At 45.1% G+C, this 18,798-nt stretch overlaps 7 protein-coding genes across 7 annotated transcripts; 5 read left to right on the top strand and 2 right to left on the bottom strand.

Annotated features, from left to right (window-relative positions):
* Positions 1-7,820: 7,820 nt before the first annotated feature.
* LACBIDRAFT_333580 (uncharacterized protein) lies at positions 7,821-9,076 on the top strand (the record flags this gene model as incomplete). The annotated part of the gene is made up of 7 exons (XM_001888255.1): positions 7,821-8,085; positions 8,138-8,275; positions 8,326-8,540; positions 8,592-8,687; positions 8,742-8,770; positions 8,849-8,885; positions 8,921-9,076. 7 exons carry the CDS (start codon positions 7,821-7,823, stop codon positions 9,074-9,076), a joined length of 936 nt encoding a protein of 311 aa, XP_001888290.1.
* A 642-nt stretch (positions 9,077-9,718) lies between these two features.
* LACBIDRAFT_312553 (uncharacterized protein) lies at positions 9,719-9,953 on the top strand (the record flags this gene model as incomplete). Its single annotated transcript, XM_001888254.1, has 2 exons — positions 9,719-9,736; positions 9,789-9,953. The coding sequence occupies 2 exons, from the start codon at positions 9,719-9,721 to the stop codon at positions 9,951-9,953; spliced, it is 183 nt and encodes a 60-aa protein (XP_001888289.1).
* A 43-nt stretch (positions 9,954-9,996) lies between these two features.
* Positions 9,997-11,093, bottom strand: LACBIDRAFT_333579 (uncharacterized protein; the record flags this gene model as incomplete). Its single annotated transcript, XM_001888215.1, has 3 exons — positions 9,997-10,022; positions 10,332-10,604; positions 10,934-11,093. 3 exons carry the CDS (start codon positions 11,091-11,093, stop codon positions 9,997-9,999), a joined length of 459 nt encoding a protein of 152 aa, XP_001888250.1.
* A 3,207-nt stretch (positions 11,094-14,300) lies between these two features.
* LACBIDRAFT_333578 (uncharacterized protein) lies at positions 14,301-14,914 on the top strand (the record flags this gene model as incomplete). Its single annotated transcript, XM_001888253.1, has 4 exons — positions 14,301-14,306; positions 14,451-14,664; positions 14,797-14,825; positions 14,855-14,914. 4 exons carry the CDS (start codon positions 14,301-14,303, stop codon positions 14,912-14,914), a joined length of 309 nt encoding a protein of 102 aa, XP_001888288.1.
* Positions 14,915-15,476: 562 nt separating this feature from the next.
* Positions 15,477-15,926, top strand: LACBIDRAFT_312552 (uncharacterized protein; the record flags this gene model as incomplete). The annotated part of the gene is made up of 4 exons (XM_001888252.1): positions 15,477-15,615; positions 15,669-15,745; positions 15,795-15,847; positions 15,899-15,926. 4 exons carry the CDS (start codon positions 15,477-15,479, stop codon positions 15,924-15,926), a joined length of 297 nt encoding a protein of 98 aa, XP_001888287.1.
* A 319-nt stretch (positions 15,927-16,245) lies between these two features.
* Positions 16,246-17,379, top strand: LACBIDRAFT_312551 (uncharacterized protein; the record flags this gene model as incomplete). Its single annotated transcript, XM_001888251.1, has 3 exons — positions 16,246-16,357; positions 16,411-16,634; positions 16,687-17,379. The coding sequence occupies 3 exons, from the start codon at positions 16,246-16,248 to the stop codon at positions 17,377-17,379; spliced, it is 1,029 nt and encodes a 342-aa protein (XP_001888286.1).
* Positions 17,380-18,420: 1,041 nt separating this feature from the next.
* LACBIDRAFT_312550 (uncharacterized protein) lies at positions 18,421-18,647 on the bottom strand (the record flags this gene model as incomplete). The annotated part of the gene is made up of 2 exons (XM_001888214.1): positions 18,421-18,485; positions 18,542-18,647. The coding sequence occupies 2 exons, from the start codon at positions 18,645-18,647 to the stop codon at positions 18,421-18,423; spliced, it is 171 nt and encodes a 56-aa protein (XP_001888249.1).
* Between the last annotated feature and the right edge of the window lie 151 nt (positions 18,648-18,798).

The raw sequence follows: 18,798 nt of genomic DNA, 5'->3' as shown, positions 1-18,798 counted from the left end.
GGGGGGGGGGGGGGGAGCAGGAAATGGGGTGGGAGGGGGGAAGGGAAAAGGAAAGGGGGGGGACAAGGAATAGGGGATTGACAAGGAATGGGGAGGGACAGGGAAGGGGGAGGGACAAAGGGGGGAGGGAAAAGGAAGGGGGAGGGAAAAGGAAAGGGGAGGGAAAGGGGAGGGGAGATGGACAAGGAAGGGGGAGAGAAAGGGGAGGGGAGAGGACAAAGATAGGCTCAAGGAAGGGGGGGGACAGGGAAGGGGGGAAAAGGGAGGGAAGGAAGGCTCAATGACGTGGGTGCGTGTTGTTGTCGTGTTGCGTTGTCGTCAATGTGTTGCGTTGTCGATGATGTGGGCGCTTGACGATGTGGGTGTGCATCATTGTTGTGTTGTGTTGCCATTGTGGTGTTGCGTCGCTGTCGTGTCATGTTGTTGTGGTGTCGTCGTATGCGCTTGTCGTCATCTTCGCCAATGGGGTGGGTGCTCTACGTCGTGGGCACTCGTTGTCGTCTTGTCGTAACATGGTATGGTGTTTGTCAACGGGCGCTCATCGTCATGAGCACCCGTCCTGTCATGGTGGTCGTTAACGAGACGTGTTGGGATGGGGCACTCACCTTGTTGCCATGTCGCTGACAGCGACGTGGCACCTTGGTTTCCCATTGTCGGGGGCATGTCCTTGTCCGTGGTCATGGCTGTCTGTTGACATGGCCATCCTCCGTTGATGTGGTTGTCGTCCGTTGACGTGGTTGTCATCCATTGGCATGTAGTCGTTGTCCTCGTCATCCGTTGATGTGGTTGTCGTCCATTGACATGTGGCCATCCTCGTTGTCCGCTGATGTGTCATCGTCCTTGTCATCCATCATCATCCACCATCATCCATCGTCGTCCTCGGTGGGCGGTGATGGCGACGGCGACAGTTGTGGCTGGTGGTGGCCATTGATGAGGGTGGTGACGTGGTGTGCCCAGTTGTTGTCAACAACGATGGTGGTGGTTAGAAGACAAACATTGTGGATTGTTTGATGATGCGAAATTGAGCCTCGGTGTTTGCTGAGACTCGATTTGGGCATGGGTATATTAATGTTTATTAATATTATTGATTAGTAATGTGTATTCTGGACATTGCATTCCGGTTGCATTCCTTTTTGTCCATTCCGGGGACCATTCCAGCTACTAATCAGGAATGACATCATTCCCAAGGAATATTTGTCCCCCAGAATGTCATTTTGGCTGGTGTCTCTGCCAAATTTGATTCCTCTGGATTCCGCAGGAATGACCGGAATCTGGCAGGAATCAGTGGGGCATGATAAAGACCTCGACAATTGGGCAGAACCTAGAAATTACTAAGTGTAATACAGATGCATATTAATTAATCATCATCCCCAGGCATAGCTCGAGCCAGAGAGCCACTTCTATCAATAATTGCCCATCCACGATTACCATCTTTCACCCACCCGACAACACTCTGTAAACAGGTAATATCAATAACGTTCAATGGTCCAAGACTAGAGTAAAAGTGAAAGTCCAGTTTAGCCTCCTTGAGAGTGTCGTCTTCAGCATCCAGTTTGCATGTGCGGACAGCAGCGAGAATAACAACATCCTTGTTCAGCTCCTCTAGTGAACGAGGGTCATACTTAATCAAAAAGATGTGTTCAAGCTGTCCGTAAAATGTGTCAAGTCAGAGGACTGTGTTTCGCCTTGATCTCGCATGAATATAAATATAGGATTCATACTGAAAGTGGAGTGCTTGTTAGGACAACAACATAACAGTGCTTGGATGTTGGCACATACCTGTACAAATGTGGCATCCCACGAGTCCTCAGGAACCTTGCCGAGTGTGGACGAGCAGACAGTATCGCCCTCTTCAGAGTCGACCCATCAAACCTTACCCCACTCGACAATTGTAGCATTTGTGAGATGTTTTCTAGCTTTCGCCACAGTGCATGTGTAACGAGTTGCGAGAGCTGCACAGATGCTATTGAGAACACCTTTCTGAGGTGCCACAACCTTCAAAGGAGGGAGCAGAATACATGCAGGATCTATAAATAGGTGAATAAAAATCTGGTGAGATCATTGGGTGTTATCAGAGAATGGTGCGTACATGATGGGTGGGCATACATTCCAGGAACAGAACTGTGAGGCAATCGAAGCGAAAGCTCCTCTCTAACATTGAAGACTGCTTTAATTTGCATTAGTTGAGCATCTTCTACAATGTAGCGATCTAAGGCAGCATATGGGAAGCGGCGGCTATGGAGCGCAGGCTGAAGCTTCCCACAGTAGTGTTCCATTGGAAATGCCCAGTAACACCACACTGGTCCCATAGCTACGATGCTTTCCACAATGTGAAGTAGCGCATGTATTGTAACAGGGCATGCAGAGAGGCATTCTGGTGCATATTGATAATAAATTCTAAAAACCATAATAAAGTTAGCACCTAAACTTCACTTGGATTGAACAATTAGAAAATTTGTACTTCTCATATTCTTCAACCCATTCAATGAATCCTCTATGGATCTCTTCAATCTCGTCATCTGATATCTCAAACTGGAGGCATATGTTGAGAAGCTGTACAAGTTTAACGAAGTGCTTGAAGTATTTGATGTTTCGAAAGCGGCAGCGTAGAAGAATGTGCCTGACATAGAGGGTCCAAAATGACCACATCTCTGTGTTACAATTACTATGGTCAGTTGCAATATTCGGCACATGGCTCCCATAAGCGGACGGGATGGTAGAGCCAGACTTTGCTGTTAAATCACCTATTGCTTCCCAGATAGCCTCGGATAGCTGATACTCCTCTGAGCCCTCATCGAGCCCCTTGAATTCGCCCATCCACAGCAAAATGAGATTTTTGACAACATTTTCCCAAATGAGATGCATGAAGTCATAGGGAAACGATGTTGGAAACAGGAGGGAATGAAGATATGAGAGAGTGGGAATAGCCTTTATACCATATTTGCGGGACAGTTGATCTGCCTCCACATTGTCATGGCTGCTTGAACCTCCTTTGCCTGAGCAAGGAGTTCATCATGTGAATGAAGAGGCAAATTTGCCGCATCATATGCCTTGACTGACAATGGATCACCCTGGACCAAAGGATGATTCGAGCGATCTAGTGGGACATAGTTCGTAGTCGACCATGAGTTTGGTACTTGGACACCAAGGATTTTGCACATCCGACAGGGTGAATAGCCATTGTGTCCCTTCATGTGCATAAGCAATGAGACAGCAGGAATATCGCTGAAAACGGCAATGATATATGCACAGAGAAGGAATAGCTCGGATTTGAGAATGTCAAAAGCGTGAACACCTTGCGCAAGTTGGACAAGTTCCAGGAGTGCCGGCCAAAGAAAGGAATCTAGATCAACTGGCTTCTTGGGGCCCGGAACAACTCCCAGAGACAAAATATACTTGAGATGGAACCAAATTTCTGGTCCAAAGTCATAATCAAAGATAATCAGCAGCCACGCTGTATTCTTCCACCTCTTCCATGGTGCGAATCCATCGATGGTGAGACCCAGTGCACGATCTCGGGAGTCAGAGAAGTAGCAGCGCTGTAGTTTCTCACCATTGATCTCGACTTCCTGGAGACACAGGTCTCAATATCGGGTTCCATCAAAATGTCTGTCGTAACTCCAGGTGTGTGGTGGTGCTGCACGCGATATTGACCTGCTGTCGCAAGGTCTTTATTCCCCGCAAAAGCTACTAGTCGCGGAATCAATGGGATGTATGTGAACTGTTTGCGGAGTTTACCTGCAGAATTCAAGTGAGGTTCCTTGCAGTAAGGACAGCCCGAAAGGTCTTGATGTGGGCCTGTGTAACAACAGCATGAATTCACACAGCAGTCATATTTTTCAGGCTTAAATCCCGCGAGAAAGGTTACGCAAGAGTGAGTGGGATTGAGTGGTGGAAGAGGTGGATTGGATGGGAACGCAAGGGGAACCTTTTTGAAACCTCTGTCGGTCATGTTTGTTTGTAGTTTAAACGAAAATGCACGACAGATTGCATGGTCATAAGCCATGAGTTTTTCAGCTGTGTGACAAGAAAGGGTCAACAATTTTAAAAGATTCAAGTGGGGTGTATAACACTTACTGATGCCTGCAGCCTCTCTTTCAAATCCTTCGCCTAGCTGGTCCCACGAGGGGAAATCTGTGAAAGAATCCCAATCAGGATATCCCTCTTCATCGTCACTATCGCTCTCTTCATCACGCACTTCCTCCTCTTCCACCTCCGATTCCAAGTCAATATCCACACTCTCCTCCCAAACTCTTCACCTCTCATCGTACCACCTGTGAAGTATTTGCGCATCATCAACCTTCCGCTTTTCAACATTGATATCTTCGTCTACAGTTGTCAGTGGTGAACCTAGATCTGGATTGTCCTCCGTTAGGTCAGAGTTCACGCACTAGTGGTATACACTCTTATGATAAAAACCAGACACATGCCTGGAAGGCGATGTGTATAATGCCTAGAGGTTCAATGAGACAACTCATTATTTTGTCTAGTATTTTCATTCATTAAGTTCCCTGTGTATTTCAGTTGGTTTTTTCATTAAATGGCCTAAGTGATCTCATTAATATTGTATTGTGATTTCCTGCAATATTTCATTCATTATCTCCGGATATCTCATTTTGCTTTTCATATGAAAGCCTGGCGCTTTCAATGAATATTTCATTCTTAGCTCCAGGACATTTCATTGGAGTTTTCATATATATATGTGGCAGTTTCATTGGATATTTCATTGTTAGCCCCAGGATATTTCATTGTGCTTTTCATCTGAATGCCTGGTGCTTTCAATGGATATTTCATTCTTGTTCCTAGGATATTTCATTGCACTTTTCATAGATATACCTGGTGCTTTCATTGGATATTTCATTGCTAAACCCAGGATATCTCATTGTGCTTCTCATTTGGATGCCTGGCGCTTTCAATGGATATTTCATTCTTATTCCTAGGAGATTTCATTGCACTTTTCATATGTGTACCTGGCGCTTTCAATGAATATTTCATTTTTAGCAGCAGCTGACCTTTCAGGGTCCAGGGTGCATTTCCAAATGTAAAATAGCAATAAAATCAGGAAAAATTAGGGCTCATTGCTGATCATCATGTTGGGTAACATTGTCAGGGTCCAGGGTCCAGTTCCAAATATGGTAATATATCCAAAAATAGCCAGAAAAATTGAATATATATATATAAATGGTGTACAGAACATCAGGCACTGCCTTCAGGGTCCACTTCAGGTTCCATCCCAAAAGGGAAATATCACCTCGTTAAGTTGGCTTTCACACTGTCTGCTTTCACATTGATAGCTACTGGCCTGTCCCAAACATAGTAAACTTTGATATCAGCTCTTTGAGGGCTATAGGATGATGAGCTGATTCATCCTGGGAGGTGTCCTCAAGTCAAGTCATGTTGTAAGTTGACCATGTATCCATGTATTGAGACAGAACAGTAGATATCAACATGAATGGCCTCCTCTGGCTTGAAAGCCAACTTGGGCATGCTGAAAAACTGATGATGTGGCAATAGCAATATGTAAAGTCATGGCAATCCTTCAGCCATATCCCCACATGAACTTATTATGTTTTGAGATAGGACAGTAGGTGTCAATATGAAAAGCTTAGAATAGCCTTTCCTAATGTGAAAGACAATTTGTGCATGATGTCAAAAACTAATGCTGCAGCACTGGCAATATATAAGATCATGTCAATCCTTCAACCTCATCCCCATAACCTAGACAGGGCCAAGGACACCATAACCTACATGTCAACTACAAACTTTTCTAATGAAAAAGCGCACACTACACACTTTTGTAGTCTAAAAAAGCGCACACTACACACTTTTTCAAATGAAAAAGCAGACACTACAAACTTTTCCAATAACAAAGCGGACACTACAAACTTTTGTAGTCTAAAAAGCGGACACTACAAACTTTTCTGATGACAAAAGCAGACACTACAAACTTTTGTAGTCTAAAAAAGTGCCTTTTCTAAAGGCTCTCATGCTCTCTTTTGCATATGATTCCTCAAACTAGACATGGAATAGAGTCCCTGCAATGTATCTGTATATTTCCCAGCCATTTCCCCATCAAATATGTGCCATGTATGAGATGGATGGGCTAGGTTGACTTTGGATAACCTTTTAGCCCTAACCCTAACTTCGTAGTATAAGTCCAACTTTTGTAGTCTTTTGTAGTGTATTAGTAAAATTTGTAGTCTATGTCTGACTTTTGTAGTCTTATGTAGTCTATCAGTAAACTTTGTAGTTGAGTCCGACTTTTTTGTAGTCTATCAGTAAACTTGGTAGTCTAGTTCTGACCATTCCTTTTCTAGGGCATGCACCTTCCTTTTTTGGTCATTTTTCCCATGATACAATAGTTGTAGCCCTTTCTTTTAGCTTTCTAAATATACTGAAATCATGTTGTTTGGTTTTGTTTTCATGGAGAAAAATGCAAAAAACAAAAAACAAACACGACACTTTTGGGATTCCTTTACCTCATATCTCCACAATGGGAGCACTTCAGAACATAATTCGAACAGATTCAGGAAGCTACAGTGTAGGGCTACAACTTTTGTTTTTTGACCATTTTTGGTAATTGGTCATGTGACCATCATCCCAACATCCCATTACATGGACCCTGATAGGTGAAATCATTCTCTGCTTGGTTTTCTTCTCTTTTTGGTCAAACGAGGTGATATTTCCCTTTTGGGATGGAACCTGAAGTGGACCCTGAAGGCAGTGCCTGATGTTCTGTACACCATTTATATATATATATTCAATTTTTCTGGCTATTTTTGGATATATTACCATATTTGGAACTGGACCCTGGACCCTGACAATGTTACCCAACATGATGATCAGCAATGAGCCCTAATTTTTCCTGATTTTATTGCTATTTTACATTTGGAAATGCACCCTGGACCCTGAAAGGTCAGCTGCTGCTAAAAATGAAATATTCATTGAAAGCGCCAGGTACACATATGAAAAGTGCAATGAAATCTCCTAGGAATAAGAATGAAATATCCATTGAAAGTGCCAGGCATCCAAATGAGAAGCACAATGAGATATCCTGGGTTTAGCAATGAAATATCCTGGGTTTAGCAATGAAATATCCATTGAAAGCACCAGGTATATCTATGAAAAGTGCAATGAAATATCCTAGGAACAAGAATGAAATATCCATTGAAAGCACCAGGCATTCAGATGAAAAGCACAATGAAATATCCTGGGGCTAACAATGAAATATCCAATGAAACTGCCAGGTATCCATATAAAAATTGCAATGAAATATCCTGGGGTTGAGAATGAAATATATATTGAAAGCACCAGGTATCCATATGAAAATCACAATGAAATATCCTAGAACAATGAGATATGCGATCTCATTGAACCTCTAGGCATTATACACATCGCCCTCCAGACATATGTCTGGTTTTTATCATAAAAGTGTATACCACCCATCGTTCACGTTCATGGATGTCGACAGCTCATCAATGTCCATGAGCATAGCAGAATCAGAAGAGATGTTGACCACTTGATGAACCGCGACCATTGAGGTGAAGACAGGGGCTGATTGCCTGGGCATATTGATTCAAGCATGATGCATGTGTTCCCATTTTTCCGGTATAAAAGTGTTGCAGCAGGAGCAGTAGACATATCCTTTACGTGGCATGGATGGGCAAGATTGTAGTAATTTACAAAGTGTTGAATGGTATACGGAGCTACCAAATATGGGTTGGTAACGGCTGAGCTGATCACAAGCTACAAATTGAACTGCCACGTAACCAAGTCTTCCCCCATCCCCTCGTTCAGTACACCTCACTCATAGACAGACAATGTCTGACCTACCTGGAACCCCCCTAACTCGGAGGAACACTACAACCACAACGAAACCAAAGCCGACCCCAAAAGCTGCTGGAAAAGGGGCACAAGGTCAGCTTGCTCAAGAGAAGGAGATTGATGCCATGTACGCAGCCCAGCCAGCTGGTATAGGAGTGAAGACACCAGCCAAGGCTGCAGCAAGAGGTCAACTCCGGCCCACAGCTAACGATACTGCAGTAGATTTACAAGCAGTTCTGAAAAGAATGGAGCAAATAGAGTGTACGTGTTAGCCTTATCCTGGATTATGTCACTGACACATACCTCTGTGTAGCGGAACTTGACCGGGAATGTGAGCAGAACAAGAAACTACAGCACAATGTCACAGTTTTGACAGAGAAGACCTGCCACGGTAATGATGCCCATATGGAAGAGGAAGAAGATACCGAGGACATATCTACCCAGCCACAAAGTGAGTTATCATCATCACTGAGAGTTAGATGACTCACGGAAGCCACACAGAAGAGTTGATGGCAGAGCAAGAAGCATTGAGCACTGAGCAAGAAACTGTTGCTTGGCTCCAGGAACAGCTTGAGCAACTGGACGCAAATGGACAAGAAGTCACCAGTGACCTGGTGCCCCGCCTGAAAGGTACAGCAGGAGCTGACTGGAGCATCCAGGAAGTGATGGGGTTGGCTGGTTCTGAGAAGAAACATGGTATCTACAGGGCACTTGTGGTGAGCATCAACCACAGAATTTTGCCCTCATACCCACCTCTTTCCCTATAGCGTAAAATTCATGACCTAACTCTCAATGCACGTATCAAATGGGATTCAAAATGGGCAGACATACCTGCAAGTGATAAGGCAAAACTGTTTCAAGTTGTATGTCATCGTGAATTATTGAAGTCTTGCTAAATGATGGATGTTCAAATCTAGGCGAGAGATCAGCATCCATATCTCAAATGGTTCGTCAATGACTGGGCGACAGTGGAGATAGCGAAACAGTACTTAGCGAATAAACGCAAGTACCACTATGCAAACAGGTGGCTCAACATTCCAGAGAATTACGCCTACCTCAAGGTCAATGCTAGCAAGCGCGACCCTGCCGGATCCAGAAAAAACAGGCCAATGTCGTCCTCTCGGCAAAGAAGAAGGCCAAGCAGAAGGCCGCTCATTCTCGAAAGGGAAAGTCGAAGGTGACCCAAGCAGATGACGAGGCGAGCGACGAGGACCACCAGATGGATGAGGGCGAAGACGAGGATGAGAACTGACAGCTGGCATTGTCAGTGTGTGTGTGTGAATGTGTATGTCCCGATTTCGGACTCTTATCCCCCTCTATTCCCATCAAACTTCGATTCCCATCCCTTACATTCCTTTCATTAAACCTATTACAAGGGGAAGTGACTCCATTATCTATGTCATTGATACAGCGCTGTGAGAGCGGATTGAATATTATAATTTTATACCTATAAAGCAATGAAACTTGACCTACAGTAGGTTAGAAAAACACTACCAATAGGTTGAATTACACCTATATGTTATGTTGATTATCAACCTAAGGACCATTTAAATTCAGCTGTAGCGGCCCAAAACATGCTTTGGTTGAATTCTGCCAAAATAGGTTGCTAATCAACCTAAGTACAATAGGTTGATCATCAACCTAAGGTTGATGAAATTCAACCAAAAAAGTGGTTGAATTCGACCTAACCTATGTTGAAAACTTAGGTTGATATTCAACCAGTGTGACCTGCACAGTGAATGTAGTTCAGGGAGATTTCCTACCTTCATACAAGACACACCAGATATTAAGAAGTATCAAGAAAGGCCGGATGAGGCCATGAGCTCCTTCAGTGTATGTAAAATTGTTTTCTGAGATTGGTTTATTAATGCCTGATCCTAGGCCTTTGTTGTGAATGAGGCAAATATGCGAAGTATGTTAATGTTTCTGTCTTTTATCCCATCCTGTTTGATGATTTTTCAAAGGGATGGATCAATACTTTACCCTCCCCGGGTTATTCCATGTGGAATCCATGGAATGGGGGGTGGACTGCAGAAATTCCAGATGGATTCCATGGAATGGTGGATGGATTCCATGGAATGGGGGATGGATTCCATACTTTTGGTGCATGGATTCCATGGAATGGTTGATGGATTCCATACTTTTTCCATCTGGATTCCAGATGGAATGACCTTATGGAATCATAATTCTAGGCTTACCTAAGTCCACATCAGTTCTACAGTTAGTTTTACACTTATTCCATACTAATAACTGAACAGGGAGAATTTAAAATGTATTGAATAGGATTACATATATTTATTTTACTACATTAAATGTTGAAGGGAGAAGTGATTGAGAGGAGTCTGTGGTGGAGAGTGAGGGGGGGGAGAGAGAGTGGTGGGGATTGATGAAGGGAGGGGGGACAGTGGAGGGAGAGGGAGTATTGGGAGGGGAGCAATGGAGGGAGAGGGAGCAATGGAGGGAGGGGGAGGGAGTAGGGTGGAATGATGGAGGGAGGGGGAGCTCACCTAGGCTCGTCCTTGCCCATGTCCATTCACGTTGGTGGGCAGTCGTCTTCATTTCGTGGGCGTCTGTTTTCATTGGTGGGCGGTTGTCGTTGTTGGTGGGCGGTTGTCGTTGTTCGTGGGCGCTCGCATTGGTGGGTCTTGTGGGCGGTGGGCGGTTGTCATCTTCGTCTGCTGGGCATTCGTTTTCGTTTGCATATGGTCGTCTTGTGGTCGCTCCTGGGTGCTGTGGCTCGTTTGGCTGGGTGTACGTTGGTGGTAGGTGGGCGGGCTTGTCTGTTGTCATGTCATGGGCATTCGGGGTCCTTCGGGGTCGTTTGTGGGAGGTGGGGGTTGTGCAGGGTGGTGTGCGTCGTCCATGGGTGGGCGGGCTCATTGGTTGTCATGTCGTGGGTGTTCGGTGTCGTGTCTGGGGGCTCGTTTCATTTCGTGGGCGTTTGTGGGCAGTGGGGGTTGTGTGGGGCTGTGTGCATTGTTTGTGGGTGGGCGGGCTCGTCGGTTGTCGTGTCCGTTCATTGTTTGGTTGCCACGTCGCTGACCGTGACGTGGCACCTGGTTTGTTGTTGTCAAAAGGTGGACTGGGAGGGGTTACCCAGTCCACTTACCTGGGCTGGAGTCAAGGCAGAATGTCCATTGACGTTCCGCATCATCATCGTTGTCGCCTCCCATCCGCGTGATGGGGCGTTGCCATGTCGTGTGGCTCTTGTACCGGCGGGGTGGTTGTTGACGACGTTGTGTGTCGTTGTGCATCGTCAGCATGATCATCGTCATCAGCGTGGTGGTGGTGGTGGTGGTGGTGGTCGACGTCGATGTCGTGGGCGGTCGTGGCTTGAGATGGTGGGGTGGATGGTGATGGTGGTGGTTGAAGGAAGAAACGACGTGGCATTGGCAATGCGTCGTGTCATGTTTGAGACACCATGTGACAAAGGCGGTATATATATACCTTTACTTTACCTTATAATAATGCCTTTGTGGCTCAGTTGGTTTGAGCACTGCTAATATTGATGAGGTCGACTGTTCAATTCCCGTAGATGTAAAATTTCTATTTTTACTTAAATATAGTAAGGACACTATAAATACTGTATTCTAATGGTCATCCATGGAATCCATGTGGACTGCTCCATGGAATCCAAGGTGGATATGCCTGCATTCCATGTGGAATCCAATGGAATCCATATGGAGTGGTGTTGGAGTCCATATGGAATTAATCACTCCATGACCATTCCATGGTCATTCCATATGGAATCCATGAGGTCTATGGAATAAGAAAATGGCTGGGTCCTCAGCCAACATGGATTCCATGGATTCCATACGGAATAACCTGGGGAAGGTAAAGACCTCAGTCAACATCACCATGTGAATGTTCATGCTAATCTACATTTTCATTATGTGGGTCAATTACAACAGCAATGAGAAACTTCAATGTGAGACCAATGCAAGGATAGATGAATCCAAGGTGAGTCATGGTAAGAAATTGATGATCATGACTGATATCAAGCAATCCTTCAGAAAAATGAATGGTTGAAAGAATTGAAAACTCCATTTTATAAACAAAGGGAGAGATGTATGCCTGGAACTTGTGTGGATCACAAGTATTAGTGACCTTACCCCAACAACACTGAGACCCCTGACTATACAAACAGGCCATAGTTGATGGTGCCTGCTGATGAGCCGATGGATATGTTGACCCCATCAAAGCTGGCCCAGCCACCCATATTTTCTTAAGGAGTGGTTCTGTGTGCCGGCCGAGGAGCCTAATGATGAATTGACCCCACTGAAATTGCCTTGGATTGTGGGTCAGCCGGTCTGTTCCAACATGGATTATGAGTCAGCTGAACAGCTTTTGATCCCTCACAAGGTGGATCAGCCCACCTGCCAAAACCTGGCCCGGTCCAATCAGTTGACATGCTGAGGTCATGAATCTCATTGTCAGCCCCGAGCGCAGATGAGGCCGGCCCACAACCATTTTCCTTGTTTTATTTAACCCAACTCCCCTTAGCCATTATTTCCCATCTGTGGCCATAACCGACTTTCGGCTGGATAATGTCCCAGGTTGGATGTGTCATTCCCTTGCCATAATGACTGGCTTAGTGGTCAAGGCTACGATATGCTTAGTTGCCCCGGATTCATGTCTATCCGGTGGTGTTCCTTTTTACCTGAGTCGAAACATTGTGCAGCGGCCGATACACATCAATGTTGTCTCAACATTCACTTGGCTTTGTGGCAAAGCCTGACATTGTTTTCCAATGTCACCTTGAGTGGTTACGAAAAAAAAAGAGTTTGCTCCATCTGTACTCAAGTGACTTCTGGGATTCGAACCCAGGGCATACATACATACACTATGTACACCTTCCAGCTTGACCACTAAGCCAAGTCAGTGCTGCAAGAGGATGTTGGTCAGTATCATTTAGCTGTCAACTATGTCACTGTAATAGAAGAAAATTCTCCTCAGACTTATTCAGGATTTGAAACCGGGGCATACACTTTGCAATTTGAACCCGGGCGTCCAAGCTCGGCACTTTGTAAGTCACTACCCATTCTCGGCATAAGACAACTACCCATTCTTTTGCAAACCTTTGATTAGTAAATTTTAGCCAGCGTTACAAAGAGGCCGTCCTCGCTCTATGCGACTTGTGGGATTTGAACCCAGGGCATACATACATACACTATGTACACCTCCCAGCTCAACCACTAAGCCAAGTCAGCACTGCAAGAGGAAGTTGGGGAGTATCTTTTAGGTGACGACCAATTGGACAGGATCTCAAGTCAATGTCAGCCTGCAAGCTTGGCACTTTGTGACTTAGTTCTCGGCCTAAGATAACTATCAAGACAATTACCCGTTCTCAGCCTAAGATGACCAACTCGGCTCTGCAAGCTTGGTACTTTGTACTAGGAATGTTGCAAACCTGCATTGATTAGTAAAAATTAAAACGCAAGAAATCGTAGGGAAGAATGAACGACTTGTTTGGAAATTGAACCCAGGCATACATACTTCAACTACATACACCTGCCAGCTTAGCCACTAAGCCAAGCCAACATTGAAGACGATGTCGGTCAGTATCTTTTAGCTGTCGACCATGTCACTCTAATAGCAGTAAAAAGGACTGAAATAAATTCTCCGCAGTGACTTGTTTGGGATTTGAACCCGGGCATACTACATACACCTGCCACCTTAACCACCAAGCCAAGTCAACCTTGCAATACAAAAGGCAGAGACCTTTCATGCAATGACTTGTTTGGGATTCGGCACAACACAATTGCACTTCAAAAAATCAGAGAGCTGTCCTGCAATGACTTTTTTGGGATTTGAACCCAGGGCATACACTATGTACACCTCCCAGCTTAACCACTAAGCCAAGCGAAGGTTGGAAGACGATGTCAGTCAGTATCTTTTAGCTGCAGTAAGTAAAAAACTTTTCAAAACGCGAATCTATGACTTGTTCGGGATTTGAACCCAGGGCATACATAGATACACTACGTACACCTGCTATCTTAACTACTAAGCCAAGTCAATGTTGCAACAAACTTATCTCTTAGCTGGAGACGATGTGACTCTAATAGACGATTTAAACCCGGGCCTGCAAGCTCGGCACTTTGTAACTTACCCGTTCTCAGCCTAAGACAACTATCCATTCTCGGCCTAAGACAACTAACCCATGTCTGCAAGCTCGGTAAGAATTGATTAGTAAATTTTAGCCAGAGTTACAAAAACGAAAGAGCTGCGATCGCTGCAAGTGACTTCTGGGATTCGAACCCAGGCATACATACACTCTGTACACCTCCAGCTTAACCACTAAGCCAAGCCAACGTTGGAAGACGATGTTGGTCAGTATCTATTACCTGCCGACTATGTCACTCTAATAGCAATAAGTAAAAAGTATTTGAGGATGTCCAAGCCATGACATGTTTGGGATTTGAACCCAGGCATACTACATACACCTGCCACCTTAATCACCAAGCCAAGCCAATGAAATGTTGGTCAGTATCTCAAGTCAATGTCGGAAGACGATGATTTGAACCTGGGCCTGCAAGCTTGGCACTTTGTAACTTTACCTGTTCTCAGCCTAAGATGACTACCAAGACAATCTGCTTGGTACTTTGTAACTTACTACCCACTCTCAGCAAAAGACAACAACCCCTTCTAGGGACCAGATCTTGGAAGACGATGATTTGAACTGCTCGGCACTTTGTAACTTACCCGTTCTCAGCCTAAGACAACTAGTTCTCGGCCTAAGACAACTACCTGTTCTCGGCCTAAGACAATTAACTCGGGTCTGCAAGCTCGGTACTTTGTACGAGGGACTGGATGCCGACCGTGTCACTTCTAATAATAGCAGTAAGTAAAAAATCGTGGAAAAGAACGAAAGACTTTTTCGGGATTTGAACCCAGGGCATACAGAGATACACTACGTACACCTGCCATCTTAACCAATAAGCCAAGTCAATGTCACAACAAACTCTTGGTCAGTATCTCTTAGCTGGCGACCATATAATAATGTAAGTAAAAAGTATTTGAAGATGTGCAGGCACTGACTTGTTTGGGATTTGAACCCGAGCAGATACACTATGTACACATGCCACCTTAACCACTAAGCCAAGTCAATCTTACAACAAAATGCTGGTCACAATCATTCTAATAGCAGTAAACGTGTTTGGCATTTGAAGCTGGGGCATACTGAATCAGGGCCTGCAAGCTCGGCACTGACTTGTTCGGGCGGTGAACCTGGGGCATAAGACAACCTGGCCCAACCTTGGCCCGGACAGGACACATATACATAGACTATGATGCAAGATAAATTTGGTCAGTAGATTTTAGCCGGCCCCAGCTGGATGCTCCTGGCCTGGTACACCTCACAAAATTACTCTTAGATTAGAAAGTAGGCCCAGGCATGGGGCTTCAAGTTGGGCCTGGGCATGGGACTTCAACTTGTGCCCGGGCAGGTCACCATCAATGTCAATCGAAATTTGCCCACAATCTTTGGAATCTGGCATGGTCTAATGGTAGAGTTGCCTTCCGGGTTCAATCCCCGGCCATGCTTATCCTTATGACATTTTCAACTTTTTTGTGGGGACTCCTCGAGGCATCTGCCAGATATTCTTATGCTTCTGATATAGGGTTGGATCAAGGGTTGTAATTTAACCTGAAACATGCGTGTTTCCCTGTTTAAAAACCCTCTCACATTTCAAGGACCCATCTTCCCCCACACCCCTCCACTGCGACATGAATCACTTCACCCCCATGACGATCTGGACTCTATTGGGCATCCCTCCACCCAATCCCTACCCCGTAAGTTCTGTATCTCTCCATTGGTCTTAACCAGCTGATGATTCATCAGAAAGGAACCTGTGTGTGGTATAATATGTCTATCAGTGGCCTCATGTTTGCAACTGTGGACTCCACCGGCCGGTTGCCTGACGTGAGCAATCCCCTTGGTACTTCATTTTTTCCACTAACATGGTGATTAGGGTACCATGCTCTTAACTATCATTGACGACGATGGGGAGAAGGTGACCCTTCCGTATGTCCTCTTTTTTTTTCTGTCCAAACATCATTTCACCTATTATGAAAGAGCATGCGGCGTAACACAGGTCTCTTAATACATATCATTCCATACCACCTGTAACATTGAATTTGTCCAAAAAAAAATTATCTGAGCTTTTGATGGGCTGGCTTATTCAGCTGGCCATAAGCATTGGGCTTTACCAACGCCAAGATGGAGCCGAGTACAAGGCCATCAATACGCTGTCACCCTAACTTCAATGTAATAAACTTCGACTTAATGGACAATGCCCTGGCCTCATGTTTTGGGAGATAAAAAGTAAATGGGAATTTCTTGTTTTTTTTAAAACCATGACTCCCTCTCAACATTCACAAGATCTAGCTCACTACATCAAAGGCTGGCTGCTAAGTTCCAGAATGCCATTGATTCATGCTCAGCCTGCTAGACCAACATGGCTTCTTCCATCCAGACCTCAAGTTCAAGTTGAAAAGGTCATTAGGATGCTTGAAGAAGCCTGGAATCAATCCTGTAAGTCCGATGTTCAACCGGCGGTATCAGACAGGCCAATAAAGCCTTCCCAGATGAAACTGACTGGGATGTCCAAGATTATGTGGCCGAGTTATCACTGAGGCAGAGTGGAAGCAATGGGGATTTGGAAAACAGACTCCTTACAAGATTCCCACTGATCTACCAATCAACATCGCCGGTCGACATCCCTTACCTCAATAAACCTTGCCACATAACTGACAAGGCCAGCCACATTCTTCTGTGGTACTTCCCAAAGTTAATCTCAGAAGATCTTCAGGTAATTTTATTTCCCCCAACAACCGAGAAGTTTTTAACTCAGACCGGTCCAGCAACTGATTTGGACCCAGACGGAGAATCTAAGACCCAAAAAGAAAAGTAATGGGAGTTGGCGGGATCAGATCCACCCCAACCATGGTGGCAAAACAACTGGCATAGTAAATTTATCACCTGGCTGGTTCTCCCAAGGACATGAAGGTCCTGCCGATCCACTTCATCCTTCCTCCGATATCCAACAGGCCAGTAACCTCATCTATCTTGAAACACTCTCCTTCATCAATGCTGTTATCTCTGCCATATACTCCATCATTCAACCTGACCTATGTGAGTCAGGATTTGCGGTCTTTGACCAGCTCGCCGAGGACGGTCAGCAAGATGAAGCTACCAGCATGGCTCTGGGAGTGTGGGGTACACCTTTCACCGGCCTTTCAGTCATCATAAACAGAGAGACAATTACCCACCGAGATGTAAAGGGCTACAGGGAGTCTTTCGACATGTTGTTGACAATCGGTCGGTATGACCAAGGTCAGTTTTACATGTCCGGGCTCGGATTCAGCCTCCTTTATGACCCAAGAACTCTTGTGGGCCTGGCTGGCAACGTCTTACCACATGGTGTTTGTCCCGTTGTCAGTGAACGCGCCTGTTTGGCTCACTTCTGGCATAAAAAGGTTGGGGAGAGGCTTGGCGTCATGCCACCTCAATGGCAAACTATAGAAAAGCTGACTCATACAATACTGGCTATGTAATGTATATAGAATTACTCTGGCCGCTGGCATACCCGGAGCTTCTCGGCATCAAGTTTGGAAGACAAAAATACAATATCTTCCCAATCCCTGATCTGTCGCATCATAAGATCCACCTCGGCCTCAGCATGGTCAATCCTTTCCACAATGAGTTCCTGCGCTTTCTCCAATTGTGCTTTAAGCCGGCTGACGTCCTCGGGTGATAGGTTTGACGTCTCAAGGTTCGTTCGCACAAGTGGCAAAGCGCCATCTTCAGCCCACTTATACCACTTGGCTGACTTGCTAAGCATGTAGTAGATTCCCTCCTTTGGATAGCTCTTAGGAGTCGTCCACCATGGAAACTCATATGAAGGCCAAACGGAATCTCTTTGAATCGCCACGTCAGGGTGAAGTGGGTCACACTGAATACAGCTTCTAAGGAACGCGGGGACCTCAAACTGGGGCCAACGTCAGCAAGAAAAATAGCCTTCGGGATGGCTTACCTCATGCCCATGAACGAAGGCCATTCCAATACTATCAATCATGAAGCCCTTTCCAAAGGAACAAGGTTAGTTGCAACTGGATCCAGAGAAATCACATGGCTCACCACTTCGGCCGCATAATACTCATCCCATGAGATTTGGAACTCAGGCTCGATAGGCTTTGCAAGCTTAGCCGTGTGAATGGCCCTAAACCAAGATGACCAGTAGTCAAGCACTTCCTGGAACTCCTGCGGGTTCTCCCACAGGAGACATTTACCAAAATGTGCTTCAAACTTTTGACCTTGAATCATATCCTTCATCCAGTCAATTTCAACCTGCAGCACAGGGGGTACTGGTGTTGAGAGTACTGGTGTAGAAGACATGGTAGTGTTGGATAAAGATGGATGATAATCTAATTCAACCAAGATTAGGTAATGCAATAGACTGGCACATGACACTGGCATTTATAAATTCTTTGGTGGCCTGGAAGGCAAGCTCTTTCCACATACTGATTTGTCCCTCTGCGAAGGAAACTTGGCTTTGTTGATGAAAAAGAGCCGGGTCCAGTTCATTTCGTTTGGGATCAAGGTATGCTCTTCCGACATCGGTCATACCGAGCTTTTGCTCTAAGCCAATTCACCCGATATACTATTGGGTTGTCTGGTTTCAATTCATCTAGAGGAATAAAAGTGATTGGATCTGACCTTGTTCCATGTAAGTTGAACCCAACGAATCATCAGCCATGGCCATATTCCAGAACCATGGCAAAGCAATATTTCTTTGACCCTGGGCGTTGCCATCGTATACCATAGTTAGTGCCCTTGTATCTTTTTTCCCTATCAGCTTGTATCGGTCACGAGTGCCCTGAGGAGCATTGAGCTGATTGAGAGCCCATCAAGCTTGGTTGTATGCATGGAGAGCACTTTTCATATTACGATCTGATCCTTGTACAGCATCATAA

The sequence above is a fragment of the Laccaria bicolor genome, genomic scaffold (assembly GCF_000143565.1).
Source record: "Laccaria bicolor S238N-H82 LACBIscaffold_53 genomic scaffold, whole genome shotgun sequence".
In the NCBI taxonomy this organism is placed as follows: domain Eukaryota; kingdom Fungi; phylum Basidiomycota; class Agaricomycetes; order Agaricales; family Hydnangiaceae; genus Laccaria; species Laccaria bicolor.
The sequence above is the reverse complement of the archived record's forward strand: the minus strand, read 5'-3'. Positions and strand labels throughout refer to the sequence as shown.